This window comes from Trachypithecus francoisi, unplaced genomic scaffold, assembly GCF_009764315.1.
Source record: "Trachypithecus francoisi isolate TF-2019V2 unplaced genomic scaffold, Tfra_2.0 Lachesis_group0, whole genome shotgun sequence".
NCBI classification, from domain to species: domain Eukaryota; kingdom Metazoa; phylum Chordata; class Mammalia; order Primates; family Cercopithecidae; genus Trachypithecus; species Trachypithecus francoisi.
The window spans coordinates 152,117,030-152,142,604 of NW_022681453.1; the positions used below are offsets into that span (position 1 = coordinate 152,117,030).

General features: G+C 48.3%; 1 protein-coding gene across 18 annotated transcripts in view; it reads left to right on the forward strand.

Annotated features, from left to right (window-relative positions):
• Positions 1-10,345, forward strand: part of TFDP2 (transcription factor Dp-2) — a 217,923-nt gene extending 207,578 nt beyond the window's left edge. For 11 of the 18 annotated variants that reach the window (XM_033212444.1, XM_033212446.1, XM_033212435.1 and 8 more), the window contains 2 exons: positions 1,729-1,834; positions 2,051-7,362. In XM_033212444.1, coding sequence (XP_033068335.1) covers positions 1,729-1,834; positions 2,051-2,234 — 290 coding nt within the window. In that variant the 3' untranslated portion in view covers positions 2,235-7,362. Of the gene's footprint in view, positions 1-1,728; positions 1,835-2,050 lie in introns of all 18 variants that reach the window. The other 7 variants (XM_033212442.1, XM_033212433.1, XM_033212438.1 and 4 more) reach the window with 2 other exon arrangements.
• The last annotated feature ends 15,230 nt before the right edge of the window (positions 10,346-25,575 follow it).

The following is a 25,575-nucleotide window of genomic DNA, read 5'->3' on the forward strand; positions in this document are numbered from 1 at the left end:
GCTGTCTCAAAGAAAAAGGTTCATAAGACGGTTTTAAAATTAGCATAGTCATTTAGTTTACTTTTTTCCTACATGGGAATGGCCTCTTGTTTAGATACCAGAGTTTCCAATCTAAATCATATAGTTTCATTTTTTTGTACAGTAATTGCAAAAAGATTTCGATTAAATTAAATCATAGCTCATTTTGGCAGATTACATTTTCTGAGTATGTGTTTGGGCTTATAGAATTTCTTTTTAGGAATTACTTTTAATGTATCTACCACTTATTTTGTAAAGTGGCAGCTGACAGAAACTATACTCATTCAGTAACTTTTTTGGGGTTTTTTTTTGTTTTTCTTTTGAGACAGAGTCTTGCTCTGTCACCCAGGCTGGAGTGCAGTGGCACGATCTAGGCTCACTGCAACCTCCACCTCCTGGGTTCAAGTGATTCTCCTGCCACAGCCCCTCTAGTAGCTGGGATTACAGGCGTATATCACCATGCCTGGCTAATTTTTGTATTTTTAATAGAGATGGGGCTTTGCTATGTTTGCCAGGTTGGTCTTGAACTCCTGAGCTCAAGCAGTCTGCCCACCTTGGCCTCCCAAAGTGCTGGGATTACAGGCATGAGCCACCGCACCTGGCCACATTTAGATCTTACATGTTCCAGTTACTGCCTTCTTTGAGCTAACACTGTAGATGGGAAGATTAGAAGTATTAAACCAGTAAAATTACAATAAAAATTGATCAGTGTTGTCATAGGAGAAATGTGGTATATGTATAGAAAAGAAGATGGCAAGGAGATATAAAAAAAATTTTTTTTTTTTTTTTTGAGATGGAGTTTCACTCTGGTTGCCCAGGCTGGAGTGCAATGGTGCGATCTCAGCTCACTCAGTCAACCTCCGCCTCCTGGGTTCAAGCGAATCTCCTGCCTCAGCCTCCCGAGTAGCTAGAATTACAGGCATGCGCCACAACGCCCAGCTCATTCTGTATTTTTAGTGGAGATGGGTTCTCCACGTTGGACAGGCTGGTCTTGAACTCCCGACGTCAGATGATCCGCCCACCTTGGCCTCCCAAAATGCTCCCAAAAAACAGTAATGTCTGCCTCCACCTCATTAAAAACATGACTGCATGTGAGTTTTTAAAAATAATAGTTTGAATTAGAAAGCAAAGGATACCAGGAAAAATCCTGTCAGGAAAAAGAATAGGTATTTGATGAGTAGCAGCATTGAGTTCACCAGCAGCAGGCACCTGAAAAGACATTGCGGCAGGGGTTTTGGCCAAAACAGATCTGTCTGCCCTCTAAGCAGAGTGGCCTTCTTACCTCATGTATTTCTGATTTGATTTTCTCTTTTCCCACTTCTGGCTTTCGCTGTCAACACCACAGTCCAGGTCTTTTGTGGTGAGGGCAGCCCAGGCATTGAGGATGGTACACTGGGCTGTATCCCATGGGCTGTGCTCTGGAGGGCTTATCTAAGAAAAAAGAGTAAGAAAGCGCCTGTGAGTGTTTTCATTTGAATACCTTCTCTCCATAAGCTGCCTTCCCGTATTTTTTTTTCCTGCTCTTGTTCTAGAGTTTCTTTTTCTTCCAAGAAGGTGAAGAAACCTGGGTTCTTCTTACAGCAAGAGAATTGTCTAGCTGTCATGAAGAATAAGCTTAGCTCTTGCTTTTCTGTGCTTTCTTCAGACTGTAACAACAGCAGCCACAGAACTTGCAGGACCGACATTTTTTGTTCTCATTTTTTCCTTTAGATATCTCCACAGGACCTTCTTGGTTAAATCAGGGACTACTTCTGAACTCTACCCAATCAGTTTCAAATTTAGACCTGACCACTGGTGCCACCTTACCCCAGTCAAGGTACGTATTTTTTTCAGGGTTAGAAAGGCAAACCCCAGAGCCCTGACTGTCTGTGTAGGGGTGAGCCGGGGTCATGTTACTGCCAGCACAGGTCCTGCTGAGCAGGTTTGTGGCAGATCTCACCAATGGCACCTCCTTCCTATGTTTTTATTCCTATGTTTTACAAAACTGTTTATACCACATTAATGAGCCTGTGTGTTTTTAATTGTTTGCTAGTGTAAACCAAGGGTTATGCTTGGATGCAGAAGTGGCCTTAGCAACTGGGCAGTTCCTGGCCCCAAACAGTCACCAGTCCAGCAGTGCAGCCTCTCACTGCTCCGAGTCCCGAGGCGAGACCCCCTGTTCGTTCAATGATGAAGATGAGGAAGATGATGAGGAGGATTCCTCCTCCCCAGAATAAAGACAAGAGAAAGCCTACGTTTCAATATGTGATGCTCATGTGTGTTTGTAGTGTGAGCTCTTGTTTTTGAAATGATTGCTTCAGTCTTTGCCTTTGTTTGCACTGTGTGTTCAGTGAAAACTAGAGAAACACAATAAGCAAATCACATGAAGGCTGAGATTATTGAGATGAAAGTTAACATAGTGTGAATGAAAGTCTGGCCAGCAGAGCAGTAGATGATATAACAAACAAAGGATGCTTTCTGAGGAGATAGTGGGGATAATCCCTGAAGAGTTGGCAGTGTGAGTGTGCTCATTTATCTTCTGTGAGGTGGGATTTTTGTGTTCCTCACACCCATGTAATTATTCTTAGAATTGAGATTGCTACACAGAGCAGTCCTTGACGATCATGTTTCTGACGTTTCTCTTCCCTGCCTGGACTGCCTTTGACAAGGCGGAAATGAACATGAAAAGTCCCCAGGAGAGGGGAGCTGTGTAGTGAGGGATACTGAGGGCAGTCCTGTGGCCGAGGGGCACAGATTGAACTGCTGAACTAGTTGGAGGTCTAGTTAAGGTGCTTTATGCATCTGCTGCCTTAGACAGCTTCTAGAAAGGAGCAAGCGCTACTTCTTAAGTACTTAAGTGACATTTAGATAATTTATAGTAAAACTGAAATTATTATTAGCCAATGCATTGATGCATAGAATTTACTAGGGCTACTTCTGGAAGCCAAAATAGAATAGCATTTCCATGTGCATTAAATACTTTGCCAGCACTGCCTTTTGCCAGCATCCTAAATCTGGAGTTTTACAGATGGAAACTATCTTTAGGTTAATCAAAGCTATGCATTTCATATAGCTTTTTCATTGAAAACAAGACAAATTCCTATGACCAAATTGCTTACCTACAGTTCCCTGCAGCAATTGTATGATCTCACCCAGTGTGCAATTTGTGAAGATGAACCAAATGTCATTACTTTTGTCTTAAAGAAAAGTCTATTTCAAGAATATGACCAGCAATGTTTCCTTCTACATGTCACCTTTTTTCACATTTTCATTAGTCAGAATGACCTTATTAAGCTTACTTCTGGGGTCAGTTGCATTTCAAACTAATCCAATATTTAGTGTTTTACAGAAACACTGGAAAATATTGAACACTCTTACTGCCTGGATATACGGTAGTGCAGTTATGTTGTTTATGGCTCAAGATGTCATTAGAAATACTGCAGTGGTGTATTCACAACTGCTTCTTCTCTGAATGAAAGAGTGTAGGGACATCTGCCACCATGGCCAGACCCTGAATTTCACATTAAGGCCTTGGAAAGGAGCAAATAATAATGGGAAAATTAACTCCAAAACTTTGACCTGAATCGTGGATTTATCCCAAGATGATGCTAGATGCACCAAGCATGGCCCAAATTGGTTCTTTTTTAAATCCCTGGGGGGAAGTGCAGGCTTCTTCCTGTGGTGCCTCTTTCTAGCCCCACCACCATGTTGACAGTGAGCATGGTGAGGAGGAGAAAGTTTTGGCTAGCTAAACATGTTTAATAAGGCCATAAAAACTGAGAAAGAAAAACACTCAACTTTAGCTGGAGCTCCTTTGATACAAAAGTCTCATTCTGTCAGAAATAAGCCATAGTACAGACTCAGAGATAGAGGCAGTTTCTAGAGAACTTGGTCTTATCACGGGTTCTGGAGCATACCTCTCAGACCAGTCAGGAACACCGGGGAGGTGACAGCAGGTCCCCAGGGACCTGCAGGGGACATTTCAACTGCACGATCGGGATTTCCCTCCAAACCAACTGTCCTTTAAGGGGCAGCCTCCTCTTTTACTAACTTCACTCTTTCTCATCTCTGGGACCCAGGAGGGACCTGGAGAGGCCAATGGCCACAGCTACCTTTGTAGTCTTCAAAATATTGAACTGCAGGTCCCAAGATGCATTTCAGAATTTAAGACAGGTGCACTAATGATAACCATTCCTTCACCAAATAGCAACATTCTTGCCAGAGTTCTTGGGAACCTGTCTTCTTCTCTACTCTCCATCTCTGCTACTCTCATGCTTTACATTGATAAAATATGGGCTTAAAAAAAGAAAGCCGCCAAAGACTCTTATCCTTATTGGTGCCCCACCATTGGCCACCCCAGCCATAGGTGTGTGCTGTTGGTGGGAAACAGTCTCTTCCTCAGCGTTGTGTTTGGGTTACTGTTGAGGCTGGCTCACAGAGTGACATCGTAGTCACCAGTATATGTCACTGGAGTAAAATCTTGCCTTTAGAAACTGGGTTGAGCTGTTTAGAAAGGCCAATTCTCTTCTGTATTCCCCCTCAACATTTATCTGGGTCTAAAGCTCAGCACTGAGTCACAATTTCACACGAAATTAAAGTGAAGCAGCGTTAGGAAACTGGGGGCTAGGTGCAGCGCCTCTCGCCTGCCATCATAGCACTTTGGGAGGCCGAGGCAGGCACATTGCTTGAGCTCAGGAGTTCAAGACCAGCCTGGGCAACATGACAAAACCCTGCCTCTACAAAAATGCAAAAATTGGCCTTGTGTGGTGGGGCATGCCTGTTGTCCCAGCTACTCAAGAGGTTGAGATGGGAGGATTGCTTGAGCCCAGGAGGCAGAGGTTGTAGAGAGCCAAGATCACACCACTGCACTCCAGCCTGGGTGACAGAGCAAGACCCTGTCTCAAAAAAAAAAAAAAAAAAAAAAAGGTGGGGGCGGGATGCGCTGCGGGGAGAGAAGTTGTTACAATGCCCAGGCTGCTTTGTTCTAGTGGCACGCCGGGTTACTTGCCATACACAGATCACTCCTCCCAGGGGTGCTGGCACACACTGATTGTGGGGAGTTCAAGAGGCCTTTTCCCCTTGAGGGTAAGTGTGGCTGTCCCCCTTTTAAGCGTGTGGCATCACTCACTGAGAAAGTGCTGCCTCTATTTAGCACATGCACAGTGGCACTAGGACCTGTTGTCTGGCCCTCACTGGGAAGGGCGGTGCCGCCTAAGCACACAGCAGCGCTTATGGGCCCCAGGTGCCTACCACGCTGCCTTCCTCTTCCCCGCTGTCAGTCTGTCTCCTCCACGTGCTCGTTTCCTGTGGTGAGAGCAGTTGTGGTGTTTGTATACCTTGTGCCTTGTGATCAAGGTGGGCCCTGGAGGAAGGCTGGAAAGCAGGGGCCAACATGGCGGTCCTCCACCCCTCAGCGACACCCACTGCCCGAGAAACTACAGACGATGGCCACATGTTTGGCGTCCTTCAATTTATTTCTTTAAAGAAGTGATGGGAAGAAAAAGCTATGTGGTTTCTGCCATTTTAGCAGGATAAAGAGGATAACTCCTTCCATTAGCAAATTTTACAGTTGTAACAGTACTCTGCATATTTGAAAAATAATGCCAGGGTCAGTCCTTGAAAACAAGGTAGCTCCTATCAGATAATTCAAATGGAAATATTTCTTTCTTTTTTTTTTTTTTTTTTTGAGACAGAGTCTTGCTCTGTCGCCCAGGCTGGAGTGCAGTGGCGATCTCGGCTCATTGCGAGCTCCGCCTCCCAGGTTCACGCCATTCTTCTGCCTCAGCCTCCCGAGTAGCTGGGACTAAGGGTGCCCTCCACCACGCTTGGCTAAATTTTTTTGTATTTTTAGTAGAGACGGGATTTCACCGTGTTAGCCAGGATGGCCTCGATCATCTGACCTTGTGATCCGCCCACTTCAGCCTCCCAAAGTGCTGAGATTACAGGTGTGAGCCACCGTGCTCGGCCTCAAATGGAAATATTTCACAGAGGAGTGGCTCAGTTTAGCCCTGCAAGACATCTGTAACTGCTAAACCACAACTCTTCATGGCTATTTGGGTCATAGAGACAGCAGAGTTGCTCCAAGTATAGGTATGACTTAGGCTCCCTCTAGCACAGTGTGTGTGTTGGAGGGAGTGTGGATTAGCAGAGCATGAGAACTACCTCAGCGATTCCTGCCATAACCACACTGAGAGGGGGGCACTGGGGGGAAAGCCTATTTAGCCTTTTTTTTTTTTTTTTTTTTGCGGAGGGTGGGGGACGGAGTCTCCCTCTGTCGCCAGGCTGGAGTGCAGTGGCGCAATCTCGGCTCACTGCAATCTCTGCCTCCCAGGTTCAAGCGATTCTCCTGCCTCAGCCTCCGGACTAGCTGGGATTATAGGCGCATGTCGCTATGCCCGGCTAATTTTTTGTATTTTTAGTAGAGTCGGGGTTTCACCGTGTTGCCCAGGTTGGTGTCAAACTCCTGACCTCAGGTGATCCGCCCGCCTCAGCCTGCCGAAGTGCTGGGATTAGAGGTGTGAGCCACCGCACCTGGCTCTATTTAGCTTTTAAAAAATTATTTCATTTCAAGGGCGCTTTAATACTGTCAAGCTCCCTCCCCTAACAAAATGGGCTGTCCCTGCCCAACAAGTCTGTGAAGTAGACCTTAAAACTGTGCTGCCTTAGTGGTAAGTAAGGGGTGAGGGTTGGACAGTGAATCTTAATATTTCATCCTTCATTCAGTAAGCATTTGAGTAGCTACTGTGCGCAGGCATTGAGGCGGAACAGCAAGAGCCCTGCAGTTGTTGGGTTCTCCTCCTACTGGGGAAACATGATCACAGATGGAACACGTGCAGATTGAGGAGTGCTGTGGAAAAAACAGCAGCGTAGTGGGACCGTTTGGGAAAGGCTACTTTGGCTGGGGGTGGCCGGGGAGGCCCCTCTGGAAAAGAGACAGTTTTACTGAGTCAGATAGTGGAAAGACAGATGTCTCTATACTTTCTTAACAAGCCACTCTGTCCCATAACATGCACTTGGAATCTCTCCTAAGTTCCAGAGGCCCCACTGTTCCAGTGTCAAGCCTTCATTTTGGAGTCTGTTCAGGAACTTTTAAGACTTCAAAGCAAAGTTAGCTACCAGCAGTTTCCGTAAACCAAGAGAAGATTCTAACAAAGGTTCACTACTTTCCAACTGAATCTATGCAGTAGAAAAATCATTAGAAAATACAAAAATTAGGCTGGCGTGGTGGCACACGCCTGTAGTCCCAGCTACTAGGGAGGCTGAGGCAGGAGAATCACTTGAACCCAGGAGGCGGAGGTTGCAGTGAGCCAAGATCTGCCACTGCACTCCAGCCTGGGTGACAGAGCAGGACTCTGTCTCAAAAAAGAAAAAAAGAAAAATGATTAGAAATTGAGAACTGTTTTCCATGTTTCTAAGTTGTTGGCTATATCAAAGAGATCATCTCTAATCTGCATATGGGCTGGCTTTGGTGAAGCTGATGACTGGATTTCTAAGAACCGTTTTCCCAAATGGGTTCCCATATTCATGCACCCAAAGCAATGGTCCCCAAGCACTGATGAAAATTAATATGCATTTCCCAAAGACCCACACTATTTATCAGGAGCCTGCACCATGCCATTCAAATGACCCTCAGCAATGTGCCTCCCTGCCCTCAAATTCCCAGTTGATAACAGTGTTTGGTTAAACTTCCACTCAAGCCAAACATGGTTACTAAGAAGAGAAAAGCCTGATGTTTGCATATTTTTTCCCCTCGAGATGGAGTCTTGCTCTGTTGCCCTGGCTGGAGTGCAGTGGCATGATCTCAGCCACTGCAACCTCTGCCTCGGGGATTCAAGCTATTCTCCTGCCTCAGCCTTCCAAGTAGTTGGGATTACAGACATGTGCCACCACGCCCGGCTAATTTTTGTATTTTCAGTAGAGATGGGGTTTTACCATGTTGGCCACGCTGGTCTTGAACTTCTGACCGTGTGATCCGCCCACCTAGGCCTCCCAAAGCACTGGGATTACAGGCTTAAGCCACCGCGCCCAGACTAAGATTTTACCATAAAAAAAATTCAAGCTCATTACCCACATAAATTATAACATTTCTCAGGAAATAGTCCCTTTACCAAAATGTCTCTGAGAAGTTATGCTTAGATAATCGCTGGGATCCGATTTTTCCACATGTCTCACTCCACAGTATGCTAAAGAAGAAAAAGTGAGTGGGCACAACACTTTGACCTTCTGACTAAGCCCTGGGAGTCCCCGACAGGTCCAGAAACTTCTCTGACACCCATTCACAAGGGTGCTGAGATAGGAGAATACTAATTTATAACATGTGTTCTGTGCAGCTGTTCTCAGACAAGGCTGGATCTTGTCATCTTACCTTTTGCTTTACAAAAAAGGCCTGTTGAAGCCAATGCTGTCTTGCCCCTTGCTGTTTCAGCAGATTAGACTTTGGTCTTCCCTGCTTCTAGCTGCATCGGAGGCCCTCGTAGCTGATGCTCAGGGTCAGGCCTCGCCCCTTCGCCGCAGGTCTCAGGATGGGGGAGAGCATTGCTCCCACCCTGCTCATTTAGAGATGGGAAGCAAGCAGGAGCTTGACTTGCTTCCCATCCCTCAGCCTGTCTGCGGCAGAGCCTGCACCAAAACCCAGAGCTGCTTCCCTCCGTGAGGGCCACGCTGTCACCACAATCCTGCCAGACGGGTTTTGGATTAGCATCAGTCCTGTGCCACCAAGTGCCAAACAGCTGAGGGGCAGAAGCGGGACTCCTCTCCTGAGCCCCAGCATGAGGCCATGGTGTCAGGTTTAGGCCTCTCTCAAGTCAGAAAACCGCGGGCTGAGACCTCCACAGACAAGGGCTCCCCACGCTGGCCATTGGCAGGGACCCAAGGAGTTCAGTGACCAACTGGTCCTTCCACACACCAGCTGCTGCCGCCCATGTCTTGTCGAATCGTAACAGGGAAGCTTCCCCAGATCACGTTTGGATTTAAAAACTCATCCCTTGTCATGCCTCACTGCATGCCATTTGTCACCATACTTCATCATGGCCGAGCTTCATGTCACACGGCCTGGTGACTGTGCTTGTTCACACTGGGGCCAGGGTTTTCATACTAAAATGTCACTGACGACGGGGCTACTTTTCTCCTGAATAGCTCCTCTGGGCTTGTTGCAGTTCTCTTTTTGCCAGCAGTACCATGACAGGTTCAACCTCTCTGGCCTGAAAAATGGAACCCCCCTACTAAGCATACGCACTGGCTGCCCAGGCGGCCGCACTCCAGGGATCACGTTTCAATACTGAGTTCCTTCATGCACTTGGTTCACCACCATCATCCTTGAGTTTTGGACAAAAGAGGTGGGTATGTCGGGCGTGGTGGCTCACGCCTGTAATCCCAGCACTTTGGGAGGCCAAGGCGGGCGGATCACCTGAGGTTGGGAGTTCAAGATCAGCCTGACCAACATGGAGAAACCCTGTCTCTACTAAAAATATAAAATTAGCCAGGTGCGGTGGTGCATGCCTGAAATCCCAGCTACTGGGGAGGCTGAGGCAGGAGAATCGCTTGAACCCCGGAAGCAGAGGTTGCAGTGAGCCGAGATCGTGCCATTGCACTCTAGCCTGGGAAACAAGAGCGAAACTCCATCTCAAAAGAAAAAGAAAAAAACGGTGGGTAAAGGGCCATGAGAGCCCGAATCACTAGGTTGTTCACCTTTTCATCTGAAGATGCTTTACTCTGACTATGTGCTATTGGGTTTTATTTCCAGAAAATATAGTTCTCCTTTTTTCTGCATGAAGGATACATCATGGTGCCACATGCTTTAAGCAATTTAAACAAGAGATAAGAGGAAAATGCAACCACCACATCTGACTTGCCCACCGTAGACTTTTCTCTATTAGATGGAAGTACACAACCTAATATGATATATTATTTTGTAGTATCTCAGACTTTGTAAATAAATACCATTATTTTTATATGGAAATTTTATAGAAGAGCTATTTCTGTATACGTAATTATTCCTGGATTTTCTGAAATTGCTTCTGGTAGATAGCAGACAAGTCCTAAGCAGTGTTCCACTAAGGGTGGTTCCAGGCCTGCCTGCCGTGGAGTTGACTGGGGGACTTTTACAGTTTTGTGATCCTAGGATGTGTCCCACACGCTCAGTCAGAAGCACTGGAGGTGGGGCCTGGGAAGCTGTATTTGTAATGAACTCTGGTGTTTTTTGTCCATTAAAGTGTATCTTTGTCCATCCTATAAGATTAAAAGAAAGAAAAAGCATCTCAAATGAGTGTAAGTTGTTCTTGAGAAAAAAATGTATCAGACGTTTATGAGTTGAATGAAATGTATTATAGAGAAAAATAAACACTTAAAATAATGTTAGTCTCATTACTAGTGGGTCAGAAAGTTTTTAGTTTAAAAAGGAGGTGTTAGGCCAGGGGCAGTGGCTCACGCTTAAAACCCCAGCACTTTGGGAGGCCAAAGTGGGCGTATCATTTGAGGTCAGGAGTTCGAGACCAGCCTGGCCAACATGGTGAGACCCCCATCTCTACCAAAAATACAAAAATCACCTGGGTGTGGTGGCATAGCCTGTAATCCCATCTGCTCAGGGCAGGAGAATCACTTGAACCCGGGAGGCGGAAGTTGCAGTGAGACAAGATGACACCACTGCACTCCAGCCTAGGCAACAGAGTGAGACTCCATCTCAAAAAAAAAAAAAAAAGGCTTTTTTTTGTTTTTTGTTTTTGAGATGGAGTCTCTGTGGCCCAGGCTAGAGGCTAGAGTGCAGTGGTGCAATCTCGGCTCACTGCAACCCCCACTTCCTGGATTCAAGGGATTCCCCTGCCTCAGCGTCTTGAGTACCTGGGATTATAGGCACGTGCCACCACACCCAGCTAATTTTTGTATTTTTAATAGAGATGGTGTTTCACCATGTTGACCAGGATGGTCTCCAACTCCTCGCCTCAAGTGATCCTCCCACCTCAGCCTCCCAAAGTGCTGGGATTAAAATAAAAAAGAACAATAGGCTGGGTGCGATGACTCACGCCTGTAATCCCAGCACTTTGGGAGGCCGAGGTGGGCGGATCACTTGAGGCCAGGAGTTTGAGACCAGCTTGGCCAACATGGTAAAACCCTGTCTCTACTAAAAATACAAAAAATTAGCAAGGTGTGGTGGTGCATGCCTGTAATCCCAGCTACTCAGGAGGCTGAGGCAGGAGAATTGCTTGAACTCAGGAAGCAGAGGCTGCAGTGAGCGGAGATTGCGCCATTGCACTGCAGCCTGGGCAACAAAAGCGAAACTCTTTCTCAAAAATAAAAAAAAAAGAAAAATGAACAATAAAATACCGGTGGGCTGATCGGGTGAGGGTAGTGGGTACTCTGGGGCTCTGCCAGAGAGTGAGGACTGAGACCCTCTTTCTTTTTTTTTTTTTTTTTTTTGAGGCAGAGTCTCGCTCTGTCGCCCGGACTGGAGTGCAGTGGCCGGATCTCAGCTCACTGCAAGCTCCGCCTCCCGGGTTTACGCCATTCTCCTGCCTCAGCTCCCGAGGAGCTGGGACTACAGGCGCCCGCCACCTCGCCCCGCTAGTTTTTGTATTTTTTTAGTAGAGACGGGGTTTCACCGTGTTAGCCAGGATGGTCTCGATCTCCTGACCTCGTGATCCGCCCGTCTCGGCCTCCCAAAGTGCTGGGATTACAGGCTTGAGCCACCGCACCCGGCTGAGACCCTCTTTCAACATCTGAGTTCCTCTTCATGAATTGCCCTCAGAAGGGTGGCCAGGGCCGGGCGCTGTGGCTCACACCTGTAATTCCAACACTTTGGGAGACCGAGGCAGGCAGATCACAAGGTCAGGAGATGGAGACCATCCTGGCTAACATGGTGAAACCCCGTCTCTACTAAAAATACAAAAAAGTTAGCCAGGCGTGGTGGCGGGCGCCTGTAGTCCCAGCTACTCGGGAGGCTGAGGCAAGAGAATGGCGTGAACCCGGGAGGCGGAAATTGCACCACTGCACTCCAGCCTGGGTGACAGAGCGAGACTCCATCTCAAAAAGAAAAAAAAAATACAAAAATTAGCCGGGCATGGTGGTGGGCACCTGTGGTCCCAGCTACTCGGGAGGCTGAGGCAGGAGAATGGCGTGAACCCAGGAGGCGGAGCTTGCAGTCAGCCAAGATCATGCCACTGCACTCCAGCCTGGGCGATAGAGCAAGATTCCATCTAAAAAAAAAAAAAAAGGTGGCCAGGTGCCATGGCTCACCCCTGTAATCGTAGCACTTTTGGGAGACTAGGCCCAGAAATGCTTCCCTACAATTCATGGGGAAGATGCTTTCTTATCGTCTCTTACACCAAACCAGCATCAGAGAGAACAGCGACAGCAGTCAGTACAGAATGCCATGTCCCCAGGCCTCAGGTGGAAAGTCACCTGGCCTCTGGAATGTAGTACTCCCTCAGCACCTGATCACACAGTCTCTACCTGTCTCAGGGAGAGACCGGAACTCTAGATAGCCTATCTCCTATGTTCCAACAAGTTGAGCATGTGAACAGTCAGAAGGCACAGAGGGGCATGGAGCAATTCAGGGACCAGCAGAAAGACCCAGGTCTTGAAAAGGAGATGGCTAGGTAAGCACTCGATGACATGTTGGAAGGAATGCATCTTCCCATAAAGACTCGCCCTGGAGTTTCACAGACCAAGTAAGGGTGGTGTAGGGGGGAGGGAAGTGGTGAGCCTGTGCTCATGCCCTTACCCTGGGGGGTCTCCTGGAGTGGTGAGCTGAGCTGGTATTGTGCCTTCTCCGTTCCTCCCAGCCTAGAGGAGCCACTTGCAAGTGCCGTTTGGTGAAGGTGTCCAAGGACACCTTGGTTACAGTGGAGTAACCACTGGATCACTTGGGCTTAAGAGGGTGCTTTTGTTCTTGTGGCCACGTGGGGGATGGCACAGCGACTGAATACACCGCTTACCGGGGCGGTATCTGCAAGCCCACAGAGTTGGCTATGAAGAGACAAACTGTTTTCAAAAATATTTGGAGAGATTTATTCCGAGCCAAATATGCAAATATGAGTGACGATGGCCCCTGATGCAACCCTCAGGAGGCCCAAGAACATGTATCCAAGGTGGTCAGGGTGCAGCTTGGTTTTATACATTTTAGGGAGACATGAGACTTCACTCAAGTATGTTTAAAAAATACATTGGTTCGGTCCAGAAAGGTGGGACAACTCAAAGGTGGGGGGCGCTTCCATCTTATAGGTAGATTTAAAATTTTTCTGGTTGACAATTGGTTGAGTTTATCTGAAAACCTGGAATCAACAGAAAGGAAATGTCTGTGTTAAGATAAGGGATTATGGAGACCAAATGTCGCAGGCTTCAGAGAATGTCGCAGGTAAATGATTCTTATCAGTAAGATCTGTGTTGATGTTAATACCAGCGGGTATAATGAGACACTTCCCCTTCATGGCCGGAACCAGTCTCTGAGGTTACATTTTAAGAGCGCCCTGGCCAAGGAGAGAGTCCATTCAGATGGTTATGGGGTAGGACTTAGAATTGTATTTTTGGTTGACAGAGTTGTTTAATTCCATGCTCAGCTTCTTGAGCCTCAGAGAGAAGACAGCTTCAACACAGAGCCTTCTCCAGAAGAAAGAACCCGACTGACAGTCAGCTTGCTTTCTTCTGTTCCTACTCCCAGAGCTATAGCTATGTTTTCTCCATTCCTTTTTTTTTTTTTTAGACAGAGTCTTGCTCTATCGCACAGGCAGGAGTGCAATGGCGCAATCTTGGCTCACTGCAACCTCCACCATGCCCGGATAATATTTGCTATTTTTAGTAGAGACGGGTTTTCACCATGTTGGCCAGGCTGGTCTCAAACTCCTGACCTCAAGTGATCCACCCCTCTCAGCCTCTCAAAGTGCTGGGATTACAGGCGTGAGCCACCGCGCACAACCTCCATTCCTTCTCCTAGGGGAGCTGCTTCTGTAGTTCTGTGCGTCTTCTCAGAGCACAGGCTCTTCTCACTGAAGCTTGCACCTGAAGACACCGCCAGCTTCCCCAGTTTCTTGCCAGATGAAGGCTCCATCTGTAGGTCTTACTGTGGACGGCTGCCAAATGCCCAGGGGCTACCTGATCACTGCCAGCTCAGCCTCCTCTGAGAGGCCTTTCCAGCCTCTTGCTGAAACTTGCTTTCAGGAGAGCATCTCAGTAGAAAATGCACAGTGTTGAAGGAAGTCCTGCAGTCGGGGAGGGTTGGGGGCACAGCCAATCCGGTTAATGCAGAGCAGCATTTGTCTACCCACTTTCTCACTTTCATGCAAATTGCTTCAGGACATTTTTGCCATTTCCTTCTTGTGTTATCTCCTGCCTTGGCTAAGGGGCCTAAAGTAAACTGTGACACATTTTACTAAGGTCATGAGATTTGTTTTCCTCTTTCATGCCCTACCTACCACTTGGTCACAGCTCTCAAAAGCCGAAACTCAATCATGAGACGTTTGTGCACTGAAGTCCAAAAATGACAATCCCGAAAAGGTCCCATCTCCACATGAAGGACTTTCTGGTTCTGCTAATACATAGATTTGCTTTCAAACCTCTAGCAAAGGTTCTCCTCAATCTGAATACAACAAAAAGTACTTTTACAGGATGATTTTTTTCCTTGCAGAGACAAGGTCTTGCTTTGTCACTCAGGCTGGAATGCAGTGACACCATTGCAGCTCACTGTAACCTCGAATTCCTGCATTCAAGTGGTCCTCCCACCTCAGTCTCCACAGTGGCTGTGGACTACAGGTGTGCACCACCACACCTGGCTTGTTTTTTTATTTTTTGTAGAGACAGGGTGTTACTATGTTGCCCGTGCTGGCCTCAAGAGATCCTCCCGCTTCAGCCTCCCAGAGTGCTGGAATTATAGGCATAGTGTATTTTTAAAACTTTAAAACATCTACAGGATTTATTTTTAAAACTTTAAAACATCTAGGTTTTGTTTGCTTTTTTTTTTTTTTTTGAGACGGAGTCTGGCTCTGTCGCCAGGCTGGAGTGCGGTGGCAAAATCCCGGCTCGCTGCAACCCCCTGCCTCCCAGGTTCAAGAGATTCTCCTGCCTCAGCCTCCTGAGAAGCTGAGACTACCGGCACCTGCCACCACACCCAGCTAATTTTTATATTTTTAGTAGAGACGGTTCCACTATGTTGGCCTGGATGGTCTCAATCTCTTGACCTTGTGATCCACCCGCCTTAGCCTCCCAAAGTGCTGGGATTACAGGCATGAGCCACCGTGCCCGGCTTACTGCAGCCTCCGCCTCCCGGGTTCAAACCGTTCTCCTGCCTCAGCCTCCCAAGTAGCTAGGACTACCGGCATGTGCCACCACACCTGGCTAATTTTTGTATTTTTAGTAGAGACAGGGTTTTGCCGTGTTAGTCAGGCTGGTCTTGAGCTCCTGACCTCAAGTGATCCGCCCGCCTCGGCCTCCCAAAGTGCTGAGATTACAGGAGTGAGCCACCGCGCCTGGTCATGTCTGCTTTTTGTGACAGGTCACTAGAGTAGCGACAAAGCCATTTTGACAATAGAACAGTGGTGGGCTTTTCTGCATGAAAGACTCTGGCCAATCTTACAATCAGCTAAAAAACACTTTCCTCAAGTATTACCAAAATTCAGTTTATAAGTCATGACTAAGAGTGGAAGAAGGGGCTGGGCATGATGGCACGTGCCTGTAATCCCAGCTACTCGGGAGGCTGAGGCAAGAGAACAGTTTGAACCTGGGAGGTGGAGACTGCAGTGAGCGCCGATGTTGTCCCACTGCACTCCCACATGGGCAAAAGAGGGAGACTTCATCTCAAAAAAAAAAAAAAAAAAGGAAAAGAATAAAAAGAAGTGGAAGAAGGACACAAGAATGACATACTTTTATTTCAACAAATGCTTTTGGAAATGATTTTTAAGAACAAAAACTAAAGACCTCCTGAAAGTCGGATTACAGGTTGTGCAGGCTGGGTGCAGTGGCTCACGCCTGTAATCCCAGCACTTCGGGATGCCGACGGGGGCGGATCACCTGAGGTCAGGAGTTCGAGACTTGCCTGACCAATATCATTAAACCCCCATCTCTACTAAAAATACAAAAATTAGCTGGGCGTGCTGGCGGGCACCTGTAATTCCAGCTACTCGGGAGGCTGAGGCAGGAGAATCCCTTGAACCCCGGAGGCAGAGGTTGCAGTGAGCTGAGATCCTGCCCTTGCACTCCAGCCTGGGCAACAAGAGTGAAACTCCGCCTTAAAAAAAAAAAAAAAAAAAAAAAAAAAAGATGTGCAAAGATGCATATGATGAACTGCATTTTCCTTGAAGCAGTTGGTATTCCCCATTCCTCTCACCCTCCTTGAACAGACGGCCATTGGGGAATGCGGGGAGGGGCACAGCACGGCAGGGGGTTCCTTGCTGCCTTCGCCACAGCGGGTGACTCAGACCCTGCTGCAGGCCGGAGAAGGCAGCCACTTGGAAAGCCCGGGGTTCAATCCTCAGCCGGGTCTCGATGTAGACCCCCGGAGTCTGTCTTCTGAAACCGACAAGGCTTCTCAATGGACAACATAGGCTCCGGGGCTTCCGGAAACAGTTTCTCAAGAAACATTTCTGAAACTGCTTGGTTAAGGATGACTCCCGCAAGGGCGGCTGTCACCTGCCTGCTGGGCCCGTGCTGGGAGACTTGTCTATACATAAACTGTGCAGGTTAAAGACAGGCCAGGCCAAAGAAATAAGCTTGCAGAGGAGAGAAGGTTTTCCCCTATTTCCTTCCCCACCCCAATCTCTGAAAGGTTTCTCAGAGCCTGGAGGGCACAGTATGAGCAATTTGCTGGGCTGGGGCTTGGCCAGGGAGGCAGGTGCCTGCCAGGGCAGGCTGGGACCACTCCCAGTCATCGTAACAAAAGATGACACAGAAGCAGATGAGAGAAAAGTCTGGGGAGAAACAACATGGGCAGAAAACCACAGAAATGTAAGTTTTTTTGTTTGTTTGTTTTGTTTTTTGAGACGGAGTCTTGCTCTGCCACCCAGACTGGAGTGCAGTGGCCGGATCTCAGCTCACTGCAAGCTCCGCCTCCCGGGTTTACGCCATTCTCCTGCCTCAGCCTCCCGAGTAGCTGGGACTACAGGCGCCCGCCTCGTCGCCCGGCTAGTTTTTTGTATTTTTAAGTAGAGACGGGGGTTTCACCGTATTAGCCAGGATGGTCTCGATCTCCTGACCTCGTGATTCGCCCATCTCGGCCTCCCAAAGTGCTGGGATTACAGGCTTGAGCCACCGCGCCCGGCCAGAAATGTAAGTTTACAACACCCCTATGTTATCAGCCAGGGAACCATGGAGGCGCTGCAGGGCAGTAGCCCACCAGCAAGAGGCCAGATTTCTCCTTCCAAGTGCTGAGGGAGGGGCTGGTGGTTCTGCTGAGGGGATGAGAAACCCAGCAGCAGCTGCAGCAGTTGGTAAAACAGGGGCACACCGGGCGCGGTGGCTCACGCCTGTCGTCCCAGCACTTTGGGAGGCCAAGGCAGGTGGATCGCAAGGTCAGGAGACTATTATCCTGGCCAACGTGGCAAAACCCTGTCTCTACAAAAAATACAAAAATTAGCTGGGTGTGGTGACATGTGCCTATAATCCCAGCTACTTGGGAGGCTGAGGCAGAAGAATCACTTGAACCAGGGAGTCGGAGGTTGCAGTGAGCCGGGCACGGTGGCTGACATCTAATCCCGGCATTTTGGGAGGCCGAGGCGGGTGGATCACCTGCGGTCAGTAACTTGAGACCAGCCTGACCAACATGGTAAAACCCCTGTCTCTACTAAAAATACAAAATTAGCTGGGCATGGTGGCACGAGCCTGTAATGCCAGCTACTCAGGAGGCTGAGGCAGGAGAATCCCTTGAACTGGGAAGTGGAGGTTGCAGTGAGCCCAGATCACACCATTGCACTCTCACCTGGCCTACAAGAGTGAAACTCTGTCTCAAAAAAAAAAGAAAGAAAATAAAGAAAGAAAGTACTACTGGGTATCAACCAAAAGACTGACAAACAAGTCTCCTCATCTGAACTTAGATGAGCTGTCATTTGAGTAACTTTAATTGACATCTCTTTACATATGATATATGTCATATATTCCAGATCCCATAAAGTACTTCCCATGCATAATCCCATAGTATAGCAAAATTCTAATTTTTCTATAGGACTTTGTCATGTTTAATAAACAGTATTAGAACACACTCTGCAGTTGACAGTCTGTTAACCACAGATTTTCTTTTCTTTTTTTTTTTTTTTTTTTTAGACAGAGTCTCGCTCTGTCGCCCAGGCTGCAGTGCGATGGCATTATCTCGGCTCACTGCAAGCTCCACCTCCCAGGTTCAAGAAATTCTCTGCCTCAGCTTCCCGAGTAGCTGGGGTCACAGGCGCCTGCCACCATGCACCCGCTAATTTTTGTATTTTTAGTAGAGATGGGGTTTCACCATCTTGGCCAGGCTGGTCTTGAACTCCTGACTTTGTGATCCACCCAGCTTGGCCTCCCAAAGTGCTGGGATTACAGACATGAGCCACCTTGCCTGGCCTAATTTGTTGTTGTTGCTGCTGTTTTTTGTTTGGTCTGTCACCCAGGCTGAAGTGCAGTGGTACGATCTTGGCTCACTACAACCTCCGCCTCCCGGGTTCAAGCGATTCTCCTGCCTCAGCCTCCTGAGTAGCTGGGATTACAGGCACGTGCCACCACGCCCAGCTAATTTTTGTATTTTTAGTAGAGACGGGGTTTCACCATGTTGGTCAGGCTGGTTTCAAACTCCTGACCTCGTGATCTGCCTGCCTCGGCCTCCTGGGCTGCCTGTTGGGATTACCGGCATAAGCCATGGCACCCGGCCTTAATTTTATCTTTTGTTTCAAGAATTATTATTTTTTGTTGTGCTTTTTGTTTTTTTGTGTTTGTTGTTGTTTGAGACAGAGTCTTGCTCTGTGGCCCAGGCTGGAGTGCAGTGGTGTGATCTCAGCTCACTGCAACCTCCACCGTCTTGAGCTCAAGTGATCCTCCTGCCTCAGCTTCCCAAGTATCTGGGACCACAGACGTGCGCCACCACACCTAATTTTTTTGTATTTTTGGTATAGACGGGGTTTTGCCATGTTGCCCAGGCAACTCTTGGGCTCAAGTGATCAGTCTGCCTTAGCCTCCCAATGTATAGGGATTATAGGCATGAGCCACCGCACCTAGTTACACAAATATTTAAATGAAGCGAGACAACACTGTCAGTAGGGGAAAGGAAAGGGTGTACTTGGCACACCTGTCTTGCTCCCTCCTACGAGGCTGTGTGTGTGTGTATGTGTGTATCTCCCCCCATACCTCATGTATTGGGTTTTGTGAATGGCTCTAGACCTTTATGGCCAGAACACTCGCTTGGAAGAGGAGGGAGAAAAGGTCATCACTGCTTGCAGGCTGCAGGCATAATAAGCCACCATCCATCCCCTTCAGGAATTCTCCAGCTTAACTTTCAGTGTGAGAGAAAAAAATGAAAAATCTCTGAGATGAGAAATTCTGTGAAAACAGGGAACACTCATTCTGTGGCACAGAAGGAGGTGTTGTCTAACTTTAAAAAATAAGGAAATTCGGCTGGGTACAGTGGCCCATGCCTATAATCCAGCACTTTGGGAGGCCAAGGTGGGTGGATCACCTGAGGTCAGGAGATTGAGACCAGCCTGGCCAACATGGTAAAACCCTGTCTCTACTGAAAATAACAACAACAACAACAAAAAAGCCGGACGTGGTGGTGGCACCTGTCATCCCAGCTAATCCGGAGGCTGAAGCAGGAGAATCGCTTGAACCCGGGAGGGGGGGTTGCAGTTAGCCGAGATCGCGCCAGTGCACTCCAGCCTGGGTGACAAGAGAGAAACTCCATCTCAAAAAAACAAAATAAAAATTATCTGGAAAATAACATGATCAGGATCTTGTTAAGGACTTTCATCTGCGTAAAATTCAGGGCCTGGCACCTGATATGTAAGTTGTCAGTGTTGAATGAGTGAATGAGTGAACAACACATTTTTTCAAAGTATATTGACCTTTTGGTTAGTTTCAAATAACCAAACAGTGCTCACACTTTTAATGCAGATGACCCAGGCAAGTTTGAAAAATTGGCCTCTTACGAGTCTCTGTCAAGAGGGAACAAGATGGAGAAAAGAATTCAAAATCACAAAGTGTGGCCTTGCCTTACCTCAGAAGTCATGGGACGGTAGGAACAATAAAATAAGCTAATCCAAGGGGAAAATGGACTCTTGGAAAGAAGGTGGGGCCCCAGGGTCTCAGCCAGCTCCTCCCGTGGATCCTGGGGACCGAATTCCTCATCCTTTGTGGCACGCAGACAATAATCCGACTGCTTTTCCCACCAGCCCAGGCCCCCACACACTGCACCGTTTCTCTCCCCACCAGCAAGGCGAACTGTTTTCTATAAGCCAGAAAAAGACCATAGAGCTACTTATCTTCCTTAAGTCCCAAGCTGTGGTTCAAAGACCAAAACAGCTGCTTCCTCTGCCACCCCTCCCGGGCGGGCACCAGCCAGCTGGCTGCCTGCTGCCATTAACAAGCGCATTCTAACCAGCAGCCGCTGGATTTTTCCGTAGAGTATGGGCAGCTATTAAGAGAACACTTGCCCAGAGAAGCCACTGGGCATGGCAGGGAATGAGTTTCAACCTCTTTGGTCCCAGAAATCTGGAATATACAGTAAAAAACAGATGACTCAGAACTAGATCCAGAAGTGCTTAATGGTTCCAGCCGCTTTCTGTGTGAATGTGTCTGTAACGTCTTCCCTGAAGCTTGTGCAGTAGAGAAGGGGAACATCCCAAGGTCACACAGAGCAGGTACCTCAACTCTAAAGTTCCAGCCCAAGGGCTTTCCCCGCCAGCCAGTATCTCCAGGGCAAAGAAAGCCCTCAAATGCCAGAAGGGCCCACACTAGGTTTCAGGTCATCCCTCAGGTAATGGGTCCTGAGGGGCTGAGCAGCATCCCCCCATCCCTAGTCTTGTGTTCAATAACAGTGTTTGAGAGCCCTGGTGTTTTCTTTTTCTTTCTTTCTTTTTTTTTTTTTTTTTTTGTTGTTGAAACTGGTCTTGCTCTGTCACCCAGTCTGGAGTGCAGTGGCACAATTTCAGTTCACTGCAACCCCGGCTTCCTGGGTTCAAGTGATTCTCCTGTCTTAGCCTCCCGAGTAGCTGGGACTACAGGCGCCCGCCACCATACCTGGCTAATTTTTTGTATTTTTAGTAGAGACGGGGTTTCATCGTGTTAACCACGATGGTCTCAATCTCCTGACCTTGTGATCCGCCTGCTTTGGCCTCCCAAAGTGGCTGGCATACGTGAGCCACTGCGCCCGGCCGAGAGCCCTGGTTTAAAAGGTAAGTGGAGGCCAGGTACGGTGGTTCATGCCTGTAATCCCAGCACTTTGGGAGGCCGAGGCTGGTAGATTACCTGAGGTCAGGAGTTTGAGACCAGCCTGGCCAACATGGTGAAACCCCCGTCTCTACTAAAAATACAAAATTACCTGGGTATGGTGATGCATGTCTGTAATCCCAGCTACTCAGGAGGCTGAGGCAGGAGAATCTCTTGGACCCAGGAGGCAGAGGTTGCAGTGAGCCAAGATCACGCCATCATACTCCAGCCTGGGTGACAAGAGGGAAATTCCGTTTCAAAAAACAAAAAAGTATAGGCCGGGCGCGGTGGCTCAAGCCTGTAATCCCAGCACTTTGGGAGGCCGAGACTGGCGGATCACGAGGGCAGGAGATCGAGACCATCCTGGCTAACCTGGTGAAACCCCGTCTCTACTGAAAATACAAAAATAGCCGGGTGAGGTGGCAGGCACTTGTAGTCCCAGCTACTCAGGAGGCTGAGGCAGGAGAATGGCCTGAACCCGGGAGGCGGAGCTTGCAGTGAGCTGAGATCCGGCCACTGCACTCCAGCCCAGGCGATAGAGCAAGACTCAGTCTCAAAAAAAAAAACAAAAACAAAAAAACAAAAACCAAAAAAGTGAGCAGTGCACAGGGATGGACACCTGCTTAGAAGCCGAGTTAAAAAGTCCTCCTGGCCGGGCGTGGTGGCCCACGCCTGTAATCCCAGCACTTTGGGAGGCCGAGGCGGGTGGATCACGAGGTCAGGAGTTCAAGACCAGCCTGGCCAAGATGGTGAAACCCTGTCTCTACTAAAAATACAAAAATTAGCCAGGTGCGGTGGCGGGTGCCTATAATCCCAGTTACTCAGGAGGCTGAGGCAGGAGAATCGCTTGAACCCAGGAGGTGGAGGTTGCAGTGAGCTGAGATCACTGCACTCTAGCCTGGGCGACAGAGCAAGACTCCATCTCAAAAAGAAAAAAGAAAAAAAAAGCCTCCTGCACCATGCACAGAGCGTTTCCCTCCTATTCTCTGCACCCACAGGTGTATTCATAGGCCAGCAGTGCACCTCTTTTGGGATGAAAGGACGAGGAATTCAGTCTCTAGAATCCATGGGCTGGAGCTGTTAAGGTTCTGTACTCCTCCCTGTCCCCAAGAGTCCTTTTTTTTCCCCCTTGGATTGGCTTATTTTCTTGCTACTTCTTTGGGGATAACACTTTTTTGACTGTTAGCCTGTGAGTTGAATTAACAACTCATCTTTGAGCAAAATGTGTTTCTATTCCCCCCAGGGAAGTGAGGTAGCCCTGAGGAAGTCTCCAAGCTGGCTGGGGCTCCTGATGAAGGTGCTGGTAGGAGCTCAGGGGATGTGTCTGGGCTAATGAGGGCTCTGTGGCTGGCCGCAGCGCAAAACACGGGTTCCCCCAAATTCATTCATTCATTCATTCAGAGACAGGGTCTTCCTCTGTTGCCCAGGCTGGAGTGCAGTGGTGCAATCATAGCTCACCACAACTTTGACCTCCTGGGCTCAAGGGATCCCCCTGCCTCAGCCTCTCGAGTAGCTAGAACTGCAGGTGTGCACCACCATGCCCAGCTAATTTGTAAAATTTTTTGTAGAGATGTGGGCTCACTATGTTGCCCAGGCTGGTCTCAAACTCTTGGCCTCAAGTGATGCTCCCTCCTCGGCCTCCAAAAGTGTTAGGACTACAGGAATGAGCCACCACACCTGGCCCATATAACTTTTATTTTTTTGAGATGGAGTCTTGCTCTGTCGCCCAGGCTGGAGTGCAGTGGCACGATCTCGGCTCACTGCAACCTCCATCTCCTGGGTTCAAGTGATTCTCCTGCCTCAGCCTCCTGAGTAGCTGGGATTACAGGCGTGTGTCACCATGCCTAGCTCATTTTGTATTTTTAATAGAGACAGGGTTTCACTATTTTGACCAGGCTGGTCTCGAACTTCTGACCTCAGGCAATTCACCCATCTTGGCCTCCCAAAGTGCTGGGATTATAGGTGTGAGCCACCCCGCTTGGCCGTATCTTTGTTTCTTGCAACACACTTATACACATCACAATATTCTTTTTTTTTTTTCTTTTGAGATGGAGTCTCACTCTGTCACCCAGGCTGTAGTGCAGTGGTGCCATCTCGGCTCACTGCAAGCTCCACCTCCCAGGTTCACGCCATTCTCCTGCCTCAGCCTCCAGAGTAGCTGGGACTACAGGCGCCCGCCACCATGCCCAGCTAATTTTTTTGTACTTTTACTAGAGACAGAGTTTCACCATGTTAGCCAGGATGGTCTCGACCTGACCTCATAATCCATCCGCCTCAGCCTCCCAAAGTGCTGGGATTACAGGCGTGAGCCACTGCGCCCGGCCCACATCACAATATTCTTTTACAGTTAATATGGATTTTAAAATTCTGCTTGCCACACAAGGTAGCCTGGTCTATTGGAGTTATCTGTTGTTATGGATCTAAAAGAATCTTCTGCAACCCTTCACTGTCTTTGGGTATTTTCATTTTTATTTATTTTATTTATTTATTTTTGAGATGGAGTCTCACTCTGTCACCTAGGCTAGAGTGTAGTGGTGCCATCTCGGCTCACTGCAATCTCTGCCTCCCAGGTTCAAATGATTCTCCTGCCTCAACCTCCCAAGTAGCTGGGATTACAGGCACCCACCACCACGCCCAGGTAATTTTTGTATTTTTAGTAGAGATGGGGTTTTACCATGTTGGCCATTGAACTCCTGACCTTGTGATCCATCTGCCTCGGCCTCCCAAAGTGCTGGGATTACAGGCGTGAACCACTGCAGCTGAGCCTTTGGGTATTTTTAAAGAGTAAAGTGCCCTGAGGACTGTGTGTATAGGCAAGGGTCTCGCCCTTCCGCTGGATGGCTCTGGATGTAAAGTCATGGAAACACTGTTCCTGCATGTCTTCTAAGAGGCTTCTCAGTGTGGAGAGTGGAGAGTGCCGGCTGAGGGCCGGCCTGGCCCAGCTGGAGACAGAAGCCTCCCAAACTGACTCCATCCCTTAGGAACCAAGAAGACAGCCACCACCCAGAGTACCAGGCAGAAGCAGCCTGGGCCTCACAGTAGTTGCTAATCTGTAAGTTACATGAGGGCAGGAATTATGTTTTGATCCCCAGTGTATCCCAGGCTCCTCACACAGTGCCTAGCACATAGTGGTGCCCAATACACGTTTTTTTTTTTCTTAAACGGAGTCTTGCTCTGTCACCCAGGCTGGAGTGCAATGGCGTGATCTCCACTCACTGCAACCTCCGCCTCCTGGGTTCAAGTGATTCTCCTGCCTCAGCCTCCCAAGTAGCTGGGACTACAGGTGCCTACCACCACGCCCAGATTAACTTTTTTGTATTTTTGGTAGAGATGGGGTTTCATTATGTTGACCAGGCTGGTCTTGAACTCCTAACCTCAGGCCATCCACCTGCCTTGGACTCCCAAAGTGCTGGGATTACAGGCATGAGACACTGCAGCCGGCCTCAATACACATTTTAGAGTGAATTTTGGTAGGAATTTTTTTTTTTTTTTTGAGACAGTCTCACTCTGTTGTCCAGGCTGGAGTGCAGTGGTGTGATCTTGGCTCACCGCAACCTCCACCTGTAGGGTTCAAGCGGTCCTCCTTCCTCAGCCTCCCGAGTAGCTGGGACGACAGGTGTGCACCCCCACGCTAGGCAAGGTTTTTTTTTTTTTGTATTTTCAGTAGAGATGAGGTTTTGCCATGTTGGCCAGGCTGGTCTTGAACTCCTGACCTCAAGTGGTCCACTCACCTTGGCCTTTCAAAGTGTTGGGATTACAGGTGTGAGCCACTGCACCCGGCCTGAATATTTCTTTAAAGAGATGGGGGTCTCACTGTTTCCCAGGCTGGTCTTGAACTCCTGGGATCAAGTGATTCTCCTGCTTCAGCCTCCCAAGTAGCTGGGACTATAGGTGTGCCCTACAACACCCAGCCCTAAATTAATTTTTTAAATGAAATCTCACTAAATGACATGACAGCAACTTTGCACAGATGAGTTGAGTTCACTTCATCTCCAAGCCAGTGGTCCCCAGAACCTCACCCATTCAGTTAGGAGCAAGAGGGTGCTGACAAGGACCCCATTAATAGGCCCGAACCATGCCATCCTCAGGAAGCTGAACTCATGGTTGCAGGCCCCTGTCCTCCCACGGGGCCACAAAAAATAGCAAAGGAAGTGAAAATGTCCCATCCATACCCAAGCTCTGAGACCACACCGGCAAAGCTGAGTGTCTGAA